Source organism: Gadus macrocephalus, chromosome 14 (genome assembly GCF_031168955.1).
Source record: "Gadus macrocephalus chromosome 14, ASM3116895v1".
NCBI lineage: Eukaryota > Metazoa > Chordata > Actinopteri > Gadiformes > Gadidae > Gadus > Gadus macrocephalus.
This window is the reverse complement of record NC_082395.1, coordinates 657,665-671,694: the sequence shown is the minus strand read 5'-3', so window position 1 is coordinate 671,694 and position 14,030 is coordinate 657,665. Positions and strand designations below refer to the sequence as shown.

Genomic DNA, 14,030 nt, shown 5'->3' with positions numbered 1-14,030 from the left:
CGAGTTCAAAGGGAGCGTCAGAATACAACACGACTATAACAAACGGAGGCATGACCGCATCCCAACGCAGCCATCAAAGGTTCAGATCTCTCCTGGTTCTCTCTTGATCCCACTAGGACTCATCATCCCAGGAGGCTGCTGGACGTTGTTGACCTAGAGGTCCCTCTCCCGCTGTGCAGTTCTAGATGCAGTAGCTCAATAAGAGCCCAATGATCCCCGCTAGAGCCAACGCCGGTGCCTGTGTTCCTTTAACTCCCGCTGCATGTTAGCTGGAGTGCGGAGGGGAGTGCTTTGAAGTGGAGACATTTGGCTGCTCAATAATTCAGGCGGCTAAAAATAGCTGCCGCCCGATTTAGAAGGCTCTATATTTTACTCACCAGAGAGCTAAATATTGCTCCCAGGCAAGACACGCAGCACAGCAACATGCTGCCAGGGTGGGTGGGTGGGTGGGTGTGTGTGTGTGTGTGTGTGTGTGTGTGTGTGTGTGTGTGTGTGTGTGTGTGTGTGTGTGTGTGTGTGTGTGTGTGTGTGTGTGTGTGTGTGTGTGTGTGTGTGTGTGTGTGTGTGTGTGTGTGTGTGTTACTAACATAGGTAAGGAGCCTCTCTCCTGAGATCAGTGCATGTAGTCCACCTGGAGACCCACCCTTACCCAATCATGCTCTCCTCCACACGGTGCATCAGAGCTCACCCAGCGAGGGTTCACATCCCATAGTGTCGGCTGACCTCATTACACATATACTCTAAATATTCATGGTATAGCATCTCAAATGGAAACATTTCCCTTTTATTGTACTCGATAAACAGCATCTGGATACTCGTATTATTTTTTTGTTCGGTAGACGTCCCTACTTCAAACACACGCGTGTTACCGAGCCGTCCTGTTGCAGTCCTCCTCAGAATTCATACCCAAAGAAATCAGTTTTAGCAGATTCCTCCATCATTCATGTGGTCTCAATCAGGTGTTTGATGAGGCTGAAACAGTGCATCTAGTTATGACCCAAGCAGCTGTGTCCCTTACTTGTTGTTAGTGTTGAGTTATTATTATTTTTGGGACAATATGAATGGAATATATATTGGAATTACAAATATTAAGTAATACGCGTCAAGTAATAATAATTCATCTTGAAATATATTTACATACTAAATTATCACATGTCTAGTCTCTATTTGAGAGATTAAATTGTATTGCATGATGACACCAATTTCGTACACTTGGCATGTATGGTGTGATGAAGTGTGATCAGGACTCCCATGTATGGTGTGATGAAGAGTGTGATCAGGACTCCCATGTATGGTGTGATGAAGAGTGATCAGGACTCCCATGTATGGTGTGATGAAGAGTGTGATCAGGACTCCCATGGTGTCATGATGAAGAGTGTGATCAGGACTCCCATGTTGTCATGATGAAGAGTGTGATCAGGACTCCCATGGTGTCATGATGAAGAGTGTGACCAGGACTCCCATGGTGTCATGATGAAGAGTGTGATCAGGACTCCCATGGTGTCATGATGAAGAGTGTGATCAGGACTCCCATGGTGTCATGATGAAGAGTGTGATCAGGACTCCCATGGTGTCATGATGAAGAGTGTGATCAGGACTCCCATGGTGTCATGATGAAGAGTGTGATCAAGACTCCCATGGTGTCATGATGATGAGTGTGATCCCTGTGTCCTGCTGCCTGTACCCTATCAGCCTGTAATGGCGTCGTTTCCCCTCTAGTGGGCGCCGTCTGCATGGCGGAGGACAGCCTGGCCATCCAGCTGGAGGAGTGGGAGAGCGGTCCGGACCCCAGCCCGGACGTGGGGGGGCTGGCCCCGGGGCCCACCGTGGAGGAGGCCCTGCTGTTTGAGAGTAAGTCCAGGGCCCGGCCTGGGGGGGGGTCTGTAGGGCCCGGTGGGAGTCTGTAGGGCCCGGTGGGGGTCTGTAGGGCCCGGTGGGGGTCTGTAGGGCCCAGTGGGGGTCTGTAGGGCCTGGTGGGGGTCTAAAGCGCCTGGTGGGGGTCTGTAGGGCCTGGTGGGGGTCTAAAGGGCCTGGTGGTGGGGGTCTAAAGGGCCTGGTGGTGGGGGTCTGTAGGGCCCGGTGGGGGTCTGTAGGGCCTGGTGGGGGTCTAAAGCGCCTGGTGGGGGTCTGTAGGGCCTGGTGGGGGTCTGTAGGGCCTGGTGGGGGTCTGTAGGGCCTGGTGCGAATTTGAATTATCCAAAAACGCGAATTTGAACGTGAAAATTAATATTAGAATGTGAAAAAACACTCCCGCGGTACAAGCGCCTCTATCTGCTTTGTGAATGAGCCTCTGTCTGTTCGCGATGTCCCTCATAATATTCAAATGTGAAAAAACACTCCCGCGGTACAAGTGTAACAGACTAGTATTGTGAAGAGCGAATGTATTTTATCCCCTCGGGGTTTCCGTACTTGGATATAGGTATTCCAGCTCTCACGCTGTGACTGGGTGACTTCTGATATGTACTAAGTAAACAAGACTATTTTCCCTTCCACACTTGTGTCATTCTTGTCATATAAATATCTAAGTGCCAACGCTCGGTTACACAAGCGCCTATCTGCTTTGTGAGTGAGCCTCTGTCTGTTCGCGATGTCCCTCATAATATTCGAATGTGAAAAAACACTCCCGCGGTACAAGCGCCTAACTGCTTTGTGAATGAGCCTCTGTCTGTTCGCGATGTCCCTCGTTTTAAAGTAAGAAAATGCCCAGCAGGAAGCCGCCGCCCTATATATAGGATATATATATATCCCACTAATTTGAACCATGGTTTTGTCGCATTATTGACATATTGACGGCAACTGCGTAAAATAGGCAACCAGATATTCGAATAGTTCGAATTCGTGATTTTTTTCCAAACGAACATTCGAATGTCATTTTTGAGCAATTTTGACAACCCTACCCCGGTCACGCTCACCTGAGGTCCCTAAGACAGCCCATAATCAGACGCGTTACACTAAGGGCACACTGAGGGTTCTGCAGCGCACCCACCCAGCCTTGGAGCGCTGTGGACCCCGCCCCAGCGCCCTCTGGTGGGGGGCGGACCACACTGTCGGGCTGACCTCTCTCCCCCCTCCAGAGGTGGTGGTGGTGGACAGCAACGGGTCGGGGGAGGCGGGGGGCCGGCCGCGGCCCCCCCCCTCGGTGGCGGGGTTCGGCCAGTCCTCCCCGGGGGCGGGCGGGGGCCGAGCGGAGGGCGAGGAGGAGTGGCAGCTGAAGGAGGACCTGATGGGGGCCTTCGAGGGGGCCCTGGACGTGGGCGGGAAGCGGGGCGACCTGCGGGGGATCCGCGTGCTGAAGAGCGACCGGGTGATGGGGGCCCGCGCCGGGGGGGGGCCCTGCTTCGGGAACTGTGAGGACGACGACGGCGCCGAGTGGGTGAGTGACTGTCAACCCCCTCCAGTCAGACCATCACCCCTACTGTCAGACCATCACCCCCTACTGTCACACCATCACCCCCTCCAGTCAGACCATCACCCCCTACTGTCACACCATCACCCCCTCCAGTCAGACCATCACCCCCTACTGTCACACCATCAACCCCTCCAGTCTGACCATCACCCCCTCCAGTCAGACATCACCCCTACTGTCAGACCATCACCCCCTCCAGTCAGACCATCACCCCTACTGTCAGACCATCACCCCCTCCAGTCAGACCATCACCCCCCTCCAGTCAGACCATCACCCCCTCCAGTCAGACCATCAACCCCTCCAGTCTGACCATCACCCCCTCCAGTCAGACCATCACCCCTACTGTCAGACCATCACCCCCTCCAGTCAGACCATCACCCCTACTGTCAGACCATCACCCCCTACTGTCAGACCATCACCCCCTACTGTCAGACCATCACCCCCTCCAGTCAGACCATCACCCCCTCCAGTCAGACCATCACCCCCTCCAGTCAGACCATCACCCCCTACTGTCAGACCATCACCCCCTCCAGTCAGACCATCACCCCCTACTGTCAGACCATCACCCCCTCCAGTCAGACCATCACCCCCTCCAGTCAGACCATCACCCCCTACTGTCAGACCATCAACCCCCTCCAGTCAGACCATCACCCCCTCCAGTCAGACCATCACCCCCTACTGTCAGACCATCAACCCCCTCCAGTCTGATCATCACCCCCTACTGTCAGACCATCACCCCCTACTGTCAGACCATCAACCCCCTCCAGTCAGACCATCACCCCCTCCAGTCAGACCATCACCCCCTCCAGTCAGACCATCAGCCCCTCCAGTCAGACCATCAGCCCCCTCCAGTCTGATCATCACCCCCTACTGTCACACCATCACCCCCTACTGTCAGACCATCACCCCCTACTGTCAGACCATCAACCCCCTCCAGTCAGACCATCACCCCCTCTAGTCAGACCATCAGCCCCTCCAGTCAGACCATCAGCCCCCTCCAGTCTGATCATCACCCCCTCTAGTCAGACCATCAGCCCCTCCAGTCAGACCATCAGCCCCCTCCAGTCTGATCATCACCCCCTCCAGTCTGATCTTTCACCCCCTCTCCTCAGATCACCTTCCAGGTGAAGCGGGTCAGGAAGTCCAAGCTGGACGGCCCGGAGGGCTCGGGAGCGGAGGACGGCCAGCAGGGGGAGCTGCTCCCCGGGGGCCACTCGGTCCTGGAGATCAGCGGGCCCACCATCCCCTCGCCCGGACCCTCAGGTGCCCGCTGCCTCCAGCCCTCACCCCCCGCCCGCTGCCTCTTAGAGGGACAGGTGGAGTCGCCTCCATCAGGCGCCTGCTGCTGCCTCTTAGAGGGACAGGTGGAGTCGCCTCCATCAGGCGCCTGCTGCTGCCTCTTAGAGGGACAGGTGGAGTCGCCTCCATCAGGCGCCCGCTGCCTCTTAGAGGGACAGGTGGAGTCGCCTCCATCAGGCGCCCGCTGCCTCTTAGAGGGACAGGTGGAGTCGCCTCCATCAGGCGCCTGCTGCTGCCTCTTAGAGGGACAGGTGGAGTCGCCTCCATCAGGCGCCTGCTGCCTCTTAGAGGGACAGGTGGCGTCGCCTCCATCAGGCGCCCGCTGCTGCCTCTTAGAGGGACAGGTGGAGTCGCCTCCATCAGGCGCCCGCTGCTGCCTCTTAGAGGGACAGGTGGAGTCGCCTCCATCAGGCGCCTGCTGCTGCCTCTTAGAGGGACAGGTGGAGTCGCCTCCATCAGGCGCCCGCTGCCTCTTAGAGGGACAGGTGGAGTCGCCTCCATCAGGCGCCTGCTGCCTCTTAGAGGGACAGGTGGAGTCGCCTCCATCAGGCGCTAGCCTCTGCTGGGGCACTAAAGGATACCGCCACGTCACAGTGCCAGGGGTGCACTGATCTCACTGCTCAGGCAGCACGCCCCCAGAGGCACTTCAGAGGCAGTCTTTAGGAACACAGTTCATCCGGTGGAGGCTGGAGAGGATTAACGGGGTCCTTGGTAATGTAGCCTTCAGCATGGTCCTCCAGCTGGTAGAGAGTCCCCTAACCCTAACCCTAACCCTAACCCTGCACGTCCCAGGGTCCATCCATAGAACAGGCCTTGGGGAGCTCGCTGGGGCAGCCCGTCCCCCACCGAGGCCCCCTCCTCTAGGGGGGAGGGCCACGCTGGGGCAGCCCGTCCCCCACCGAGGCCCCCTCCTCTAGGGGGGAGGGGGCCTCGGTGGGGCAGCCCGTCCCCCACGAGGCCCCCTCCTCTAGGGGGGAGGGCCTCGCTGGGGCAGCCCGTCCCCCACGAGGCCCCCTCCTCTAGGGGGGAGGGCCTCGCTGGGGCAGCCCGTCCCCCACCGAGGCCCCCTCCTCTAGGGGGGAGGGCCTCGCTGGGGCAGCCCGTCCCCCACGAGGCCCCCTCCTCTAGGGGGGAGGGGGCCTCGGTGGGGCAGCCCGTCCCCCACGAGGCCCCCTCCTCTAGGGGGGAGGGCCTCGCTGGGGCAGCCCGTCCCCCACCGAGGCCCCCTCCTCTAGGGGGGAGGGCCACGCTGGGGCAGCCCGTCCCCCACTGAGGACCCCTCCTCTAGGGGGGAGGGGGCCTCGGTGGGGCAGCCCGTCCCCCACCGAGGCCCCCTCCTCTAGGGGGGAGGGGGCCTCGGTGGGGCAGCCCGTCCCCCACTGAGGACCCCTCCTCTAGGGGGGAGGGGGCCTCGGTGGGGCAGCCCGTCCCCCACTGAGGACCCCTCCTCTAGGGGGGAGGGCCTCGGTGGGGCAGCCCGTCCCCCACTGAGGACCCCTCCTCTAGGGGGGAGGGCCTCGCTGGGGCAGCCCGTCCCCCACCGAGGACCCCTCCTCTAGGGGGGAGGGCCTCGCTGGGGCAGCCCGTCCCCCACCGAGGACCCCTCCTCTAGGGGGGAGGGCCTCGCTGGGGCAGCCCTCCTTTAGGGGGGAGGGCCTCGCTGGGGCAGCCCGTCCCCCACTGAGGCCCCCTCCTTTAGGGGGGAGGGTCTCGGTGGGGCACCCCTCCTCTAGGGGGGAGGGTCTCGGTGGGGCAGCCCTCCTTTAGGAGGGGGCCTCAGTGGGGCAGCCCGTCCCCCACTGAGGCCCCCTCCTTTAGGGGGGAGGGCCTCGGTGGGGCACCCCTCCTTTAAGGGAGGGCCTCGGTGGGGCAGCCCGTCCCCCACCGAGGCCCCCGACTCCTAAAGCAGCGCTGTGAGGCTCTCCCTGACTGTCTGCTCTCCGCAGGGCGCTGGCGGGACTACTCCAGCCTGGGCTGGCCGGGGCCGGAGGAGTGCCAGCGGACGCGGAGGGTGGACCTCACCACCGTGGCCAGCACCTGGCTGGCCGTGTCCGCCAAGAACATCGAGTACGTTGCTCCCCCCCCCCCCCCCCACGCTGGGGCCTTGGTGTACGGCCGGCTGACCGTCCGCCTGCTGATTCATCTTAGTATGGAGGTGTTGATTAAAGCATGAAATAATGTGTGCGTGTGTGTGTGTGTGTGCGTGTGTGTGTGTGCCTGTGCGTGTGTGCCTCTGTGTGTGTGTGCGTGTGTGCCTCTGTGTGTGCGTGTGTGCCTGTGTGTGTGTGTGTCCGCCTGTGTGTGTGTGTGTGTGTGTGTGTGTGTACCTCTGTCTGTGTGTGTGTGTGTGTGTGTGTGTGTGTGTGTACCTCTGTCTGTGTGTGTGTGTGTGCCTGTGTGTGTGTGTGTGTGCCTCTGTGTGTGTGTGCCTGTGTGTGTGTCCTCAGCATCACTGAGCACATCGACTTCGCCACCCCGCTGCAGGAGCCGGCAGCCGAGCCGCTCTGCAACGCCGCTCTGCCCTCCAGCATGCACACGCTGGACCACCTGGGGGGCGTGGCCAACAGGGCCGCCATCCACTACACCGGGGAGGTCCAGCTCAGAGAGGTAGGGGGCACTACACCGGGGGGGGGCAGTGAGGAGAGGTAGGGGGCACCACCCCGGGGGGGCCAGCTCAGAGAGGTAGGGGGTCACCACCCCGGGGGGGCCAGTTCAGAGAGGTAGGGGGTCACCACCCCGGGGGGGCCAGCTCAGAGAGGTAGGGGGCACCACCCCGGGGGGGCCAGTGAGGAGAGGTAGGGGGTCACCACCCCGGGGGGGCCAGTGAGGAGAGGTAGGGGGCACCACCCCGGGGGGGCCAGCTCAGAGAGGTAGGGGGCACCACCCCGGGGGGGCCAGCTCAGAGAGGTAGGGGGCACCACCCCGGGGGGGCCAGCTCAGAGAGGTAGGGGCACCACCCCGGGGGGGCCAGCTCAGAGAGGTAGGGGCACCACCCCGGGGGGGCCAGCTCAGAGAGGTAGGGGGCACCACCCCGGGGGGGCCAGTGAGGAGAGGTAGGGGGCACCACCCCGGGGGGCCAGTGAGGAGAGGTAGGGGGCACCACCCCGGGGGGGCCAGCTCAGAGAGGTAGGGGGCACCACCCCGGGGGGGCCAGTGAGGAGAGGTAGGGGGCACCACCCCGGGGGGGCCAGTGAGGAGAGGTAGGGGGCACCACCCCGGGGGGCCAGTGAGGAGAGGTAGGGGGCACCACCCCGGGGTGGCAGTGAGGAGAGGTAGGGGGCCAGCTCAGAGAGGTAGGGGGTCACCACCCCGGGGGGGCCAGTGAGGAGAGGTAGGGGGCACCACCCCGGGGGGGCCAGCTCAGAGAGGTAGGGGGCACCACCCCGGGGGGGCCAGTGAGGAGAGGTAGGGGGTCACCACCCCGGGGGGGTCAGTGAGGAGAGGTAGGGGGTCACCACCCCGGGGGGGCCAGCTCAGAGAGGTAGGGGGCACCACCCCGGGGGGGCCAGTGAGGAGAGGTAGGGGGCACCACCCCGGGGGGGCCAGTGAGGAGGTAGGAGGTAGGGAGGTCCAGTGAGGAGGTAGGAGGTAGGGAGGTCCAGTGAGGAGGTAGGGAGGTCCAGTGAGGAGGTAGGAGGGTCCAGTGAGGAGGTAGGGGGGTCCAGTGAGGAGGTAGGGGGTCCAGTGAGGAGGTAGGGGGGTCCAGGTAGGAGGTAGGGAGGTCCAGTGAGGAGGTAGGGAGGTCCAGTGAGGAGGTAGGGAGGTCCAGTGAGGAGAGGTAGGGAGGTCCAGTGAGGAGGTAGGGAGGTCCAGTGAGGAGGTAGGGGGGTCCAGTGAGGAGGTAGGAGGAGCACGTGGCCAATCGGCGTTTCAAGCGTGTTGGTATCCTAATGGAGAAGAGGAACGTTGTGAGGGGTCTTCATCGTCTCTCTCCGGTAGAGCTGTGTGTTTGCTCCTCACGTTCTCCCTCCGGTTCTCCTTCAGGTGCTGCAGAACCTGGGCAAAGAGAAGTTCCCCCCCCAGTCCTTCGAGCAGGTCGGCACGCGCATCGCCAAGGTGCTGGAGAAGGTACGGAGACTGAGCCGTTTGGGACGGACGGGGCTGCGGTCCCAGCATCATGTCTCTCTGCGGAGGGCCGATACCGTTCAGAAACCGTCTTCAACGACAGGAGAAGGTCCTGGTGACCGTAGAGTGACCTGTCTCACTGCTGTCTCCTCTCCTGGTGACCGTAGAGTGACCTGTCTCACTGCTGGCTCCTCTCCTGGTGACCGTAGAGTCTGACCTGTCTCACTGCTGGCTCCTCTCCTGGTGACCGTAGAGTGACCTGTCTCACTGCTGGCTCCTCTCCTGGTGACCGTAGAGTGACCTGTCTCACTGCTGGCTCCTCTCCTGGTGACCGTAGAGTGACCTGTCTCACTGCTGGCTCCTCTCCTGGTGACAGTAGAGTGACCTGTCTCACTGCTGGCTCCTCTCCTGGTGACAGTAGAGTGACCTGTCTCACTGCTGGCTCCTCTCCTGGTGACCGTAGAGTGACCTGTCTCACTGCTGGCTCCTCTCCTGGTGACCGTAGAGTGACCTGTCTCACTGCTGGCTCCTCTCCTGATGACCGTAGAGTGACCTGTCTCACTGCTGGCTCCTCTCCTGGTGACCGTAGAGTCTGACCTGTCTCACTGCTGGCTCCTCTCCTGGTGACAGTAGAGTGACCTGTCTCACTGCTGGCTCCTCTCCTGGTGACAGTAGAGTGACCTGTCTCACTGCTGGCTCCTCTCCTGGTGACCGTAGAGTGACCTGTCTCACTGCTGGCTCCTCTCCTGGTGACCGTAGAGTGACCTGTCTCACTGCTGGCTCCTCTCCTGATGACCGTAGAGTGACCTGTCTCACTGCTGGCTCCTCTCCTGGTGACAGTAGAGTGACCTGTCTCACTGCTGGCTCCTCTCCTGATGACCGTAGAGTGACCTGTCTCACTGCTGGCTCCTCTCCTGGTGACCGTAGAGTCTGACCTGTCTCACTGCTGGCTCCTCTCCTGGTGACCGTAGAGTCTGACCTGTCTCACTGCTGGCTCCTCTCCTGGTGACAGTAGAGTGACCTGTCTCACTGCTGTCTCCTGGTGACCTGGTGTCTGACCTGTCTCACTGCTGTCTCCTGGTGACCTGGAGGCTGACCTGTCTCACTGCTGTCTCCTGGTGACCTGGAGGCTGACCTGTCTCACTGCTGTCTCCTCTCCCTCCAGAACCAGACGTCCTGGGTTCTGTCCAGCATGGCAGCCCTGTACTGGAGGGTGAAGGGTCAGGGCAAGAGGGCCATCGACTGCCTGCGCCAGGCCCTGAACTACGCCCCCCACCACATGAAGGCAAGGGTCCCCCCCCAACGCTGACCTCTGACCCCCACACTAGGCCCACACTGGACTCTGAAGTCTGATCTCAGACCAGTCCTAACGTGTGTGTGTGTGTGTGTGTGTGTGTGTGTGTGTGTGTGTGTGTGTGTGTGTGTGTGTGTGTGTGTGTGTGTGTGTGTGTGTGTGTGTGTGTGTGTGTGTGTGTGTGTGTGTGTGTGTGTGTGCAGGACGTGCCTCTCATCAGCCTGGCCAACATCTTCCAGAACGCCCGCCTGTGGGACGATGCCCTCACCGTGGCCCGCATGGCGGTGGAGATCGCCCCCCACTTCGTGGTCAACCACTTCACGCTGGCCAACGTCTACATCGCCATGGTAACCACCCCGCCCCATGACGTTTACATTCAGGGCGCTAGGCAGACGCTTTTATCCAAAGACACTTACAATAAGTCTGTGAACACTAGGCTAACCCATTCCCCGTGTACATCACAGCTAGGATAAGATGCTACATTATGCTAAGGACTGTTGTTAGGTGCCAGGACGTACAACACACTATGCTAAGGACTGCTGTTAGGTGCCAGGACGTACAACACACTATGCTAAGGACTGTTGTTAGGTGCCAGGACGTACAACACACTATGCTAAGGACTGTTGTTAGGTGCCAGGACGTACAACACACTATGCTAAGGACTGTTGTTAGGTGCCAGGACGTACAACACACTATGCTAAGGACTGTTGTTAGGTGCCAGGACGTACAACACACTATGCTAAGGACTGTTGTTAGGTGCCAGGACGTACAACACACTATGCTAAGGACTGTTGTTAGGTGCCAGGACGTAACGTTTGTTCGGTCCGGCCTTCACGGTCTATGAGGGCATGGCCTTCATAGACCGCGTCCTTCGAAGGATGAGTGTGTACATTAAGGGCCAGGACGTACAACACACAATAAGTGTGTACATTAAGGGCCAGGACGTACAACACACAATAAGTGTGTACATTAAGGGCCAGGACGTACAACACACAATAAGTGTGTACATTAAGGGCCAGGACGTACAACACACAATAAGTGTGTACATTAAGGGCCAGGACGTACAACACACAATGAGTGTGTACATTAAGTGCCAGGACGTGCAACACACAATAAGTGTGTACATTAAGGGCCAGGACGTACAACACACAATAAGTGCGTAGGAGGGATGTGGGGGCGTGGCTTTGCCATCCAGTAGCGCTGCATGTCAAGCTCCTGGGCTCGAGAGATGACCTTAACCAATCCCAGGAGAGCTGCCCTGATGAGCGGAGCGGTCATACGCCCCCTACAGGCCGTAGGAGGACCTCTGAGGACACCTCCTCAAACACCTTCAGCACCAACAGAGCTGACCGCCTCTTCTCACACACACATCCCCTTAATGTACTGTGTGTGTGTGTGTCTCTGTACTGTGTGTCTGTGTCTCTGTACTGTGTGTGTGTGTGTGTGTGTGTGTGTGTGTGTGTGTGTGTGTGTGTGTGTGTGTGTGTGTGTGTGTGTGTGTGTGTGTGTGTGTGTGTGTGTGTGTGTGTGTGTGTGTGTGTGTGTGTGTGTGTGTGTGTCTCTGTACTGTGTGTGTGTGTGTGTGTGTGTGTGTGTGTGTGTGTGTGTGTGTGTGTGTGTGTGTGTGTGTGTGTCTCTGTACTGTGTGTGTGTGTGTGTGTGTGTGTGTGTGTGTGTGTGTGTGTGCAGGAGGAGTTTGAGAAGGCCATGCGCTGGTACGAGTCCACCCTGAAGCTGCAGCCTGAGTTCGCTCCGGCCAAAGACCGGCTGAGAACCATCCAGTGCTACCTGCTGACCAAGAGGGAGAAGAGACGGCCCTAGAGACACACTGCACACACACTACACACTACACACACACTACACAATAGAGACACACAACACACACACACACACACACTGACTGACTGACAGAGAGGGACGTGCTGACCAAGAGGGAGAGGAGACGGCCCTAGAGACACACTGCACACACACTACACAATAGAGACACACACTGACTGACTGACAGAGAGGGACGTGCTGACCAAGAGGGAGAGGAGACGGCCCTAGAGACACACTGCACACACACTACACAATAGAGACACACACTGACTGACTGACAGAGAGGGACGTGCTGACCAAGAGGGAGAGGAGACGGCCCTAGAGACACACTGCACACACACTACACAATAGAGACACACACTGACTGACAGAGAGGGACGTGCTGACCAAGAGGGAGAGGAGACGGCCCTAGAGACACACTACACACACACTACACAATAGAGACACACTACACACACACTACACAATAGAGACACACTACACACACACTACACAATAGAGACACACACTGACTGACAGAGAGGGACGTGCTGACCAAGAGGGAGAGGAGACGGCCCTAGAGACACACTACACACACACTACACACACGACCCACTCTACTTCACTGCAGAGCCAGGGCTGTGCGTCCGTCTCAGAAGGCGTGTTCCTCCTGTGAAGCTGCTCTGACCTCTGTCCGTCCGCAGCGCTGGGTAATAACCTCATCAAACTAGGCTTCATTACTCGACCAGCTGTAGATAACCCCGCCCCCAGGTGTTCCTGCCCGGTCCGCCACCGCCAGAGACGCCAGGCTGAGATAGTTGAGTTGGTTTTCATTCATCAGCTTCCCCTGTAAACCAGAATGAGAAGGTGGGGTGCAGAACACGTCCTTTAAAGGAGCTTCTGAGTTCAGCTCATACCTGAACTGTTCATTTGCCCTGCGAGGTCTGAGCTCCCCGTTCTCAAACTGAACGATCTCTGAGCGCTGCCCCTCCTCCAGCTGACCGCTGCCCCTAACCCTAACCCGACTGTAGAGCCGCTCTACCAGACACAGGCCTGCTCTACCAGACACAGGGCCTGCCCTACCAGACACAGGGTCTGCTCTACCAGACACAGGGCCTGCTCTACCAGACACAGGCCTGCTCTACCAGACACAGGGCCTGCTCTACCAGACACAGGGCCTGCTCTACCAGACACAGGGCCTGCCCTACCAGACACAGGGCTGCTCTACCAGACACAGGGTCTGCTCTACCAGACACAGGCCTGCTCTACCAGACACAGGGTCTGCCCTACCAGACACAGGGTCTGCTCTACCAGACACAGGGCCTGCTCTACCAGACACAGGGCCTGCTCTACCAGACACAGGCCTGCTCTACCAGACACAGGGCCTGCTCTACCAGACACAGGGCTGCTCTACCAGACACAGGGCTGCTCTACCAGACACAGGGTCTGCTCTACCAGACACAGGCCTGCTCTACCAGACACAGGGCGTGCTCTACCAGACACAGGGCCTGCCCTACCAGACACAGGGTCTGCTCTACCAGACACAGGGCCTGCTCTACCAGACACAGGCCTGCTCTACCAGACACAGGGCCTGCTCTACCAGACACAGGGCTGCTCTACCAGACACAGGGCCTGCTCTACCAGACACAGGGCCTGCTCTACCAGACACAGGGCCTGCTCTACCAGACACAGGGCCTGCTCTACCAGACACAGGGCCTGCTCTACAGGGCCTGCTCTACCAGACACAGGGCCTGCTCTACAGGGCCTGCTCTACCAGACACAGGGCCTGCTCTACCAGACACAGGGCCTACTCTACAGGGCCTGCTCTACCAGACACAGGGCCTGCTCTACCAGACACAGGGCCTGCTCTACCAGACACAGGGCCTGCTCTACCAGACACAGGGCCTGCTCTGGTTTACTTTGTGTTTGATGGAGAAGGCGTAACCTTTGAACCCTTTAGTGAGACTGACCAGAGAACGACCAGATCCTCCGCGCCAATCAAACCCACAATCAGTAATTATGTTTTTGCACTCATTTTATTTGGCACCAATCCTATTAATGTGGGACCCATGGATGTTTTGATTTTGGCTTTACAAATGTTTTTAAAACAATCTGGCGTATTAATTTATCAAACATGTGTTTGAAATTTGCTCTTGCCCATAATTACAT

At 59.0% G+C, this 14,030-nt stretch overlaps 1 protein-coding gene and 1 long non-coding RNA gene across 3 annotated transcripts in view; one reads left to right on the top strand and one right to left on the bottom strand.

Moving 5' to 3' along the window:
- ttc17 (tetratricopeptide repeat domain 17) overlaps positions 1-12,330 on the top strand; it is a 30,703-nt gene extending 18,373 nt beyond the window's left edge. The window contains exons 17-26 of one of the 2 annotated variants that reach the window (XM_060071205.1): positions 1,720-1,851; positions 3,075-3,373; positions 4,519-4,669; positions 6,652-6,772; positions 7,153-7,312; positions 8,690-8,773; positions 9,936-10,055; positions 10,268-10,411; positions 11,754-11,852; positions 11,984-12,330. In XM_060071205.1, coding sequence (XP_059927188.1) covers positions 1,720-1,851; positions 3,075-3,373; positions 4,519-4,669; positions 6,652-6,772; positions 7,153-7,312; positions 8,690-8,773; positions 9,936-10,055; positions 10,268-10,411; positions 11,754-11,852; positions 11,984-12,016 — 1,343 coding nt within the window. In that variant the 3' untranslated portion in view covers positions 12,017-12,330. Of the gene's footprint in view, positions 1-1,719; positions 1,852-3,074; positions 3,374-4,518; positions 4,670-6,651; positions 6,773-7,152; positions 7,313-8,689; positions 8,774-9,935; positions 10,056-10,267; positions 10,412-11,753; positions 11,911-11,943 lie in introns of both variants that reach the window. The other variant, XM_060071204.1, reaches the window with a different exon arrangement.
- LOC132471944 (uncharacterized) lies at positions 11,723-12,477 on the bottom strand. Its single transcript, XR_009528950.1, has 3 exons — positions 12,377-12,477; positions 11,984-12,330; positions 11,723-11,852 (listed from the first exon to the last, which is right to left on the bottom strand). It is a non-coding gene; the product is annotated as an uncharacterized LOC132471944 (long non-coding RNA).
- Positions 12,478-14,030: the final 1,553 nt, after the last annotated feature.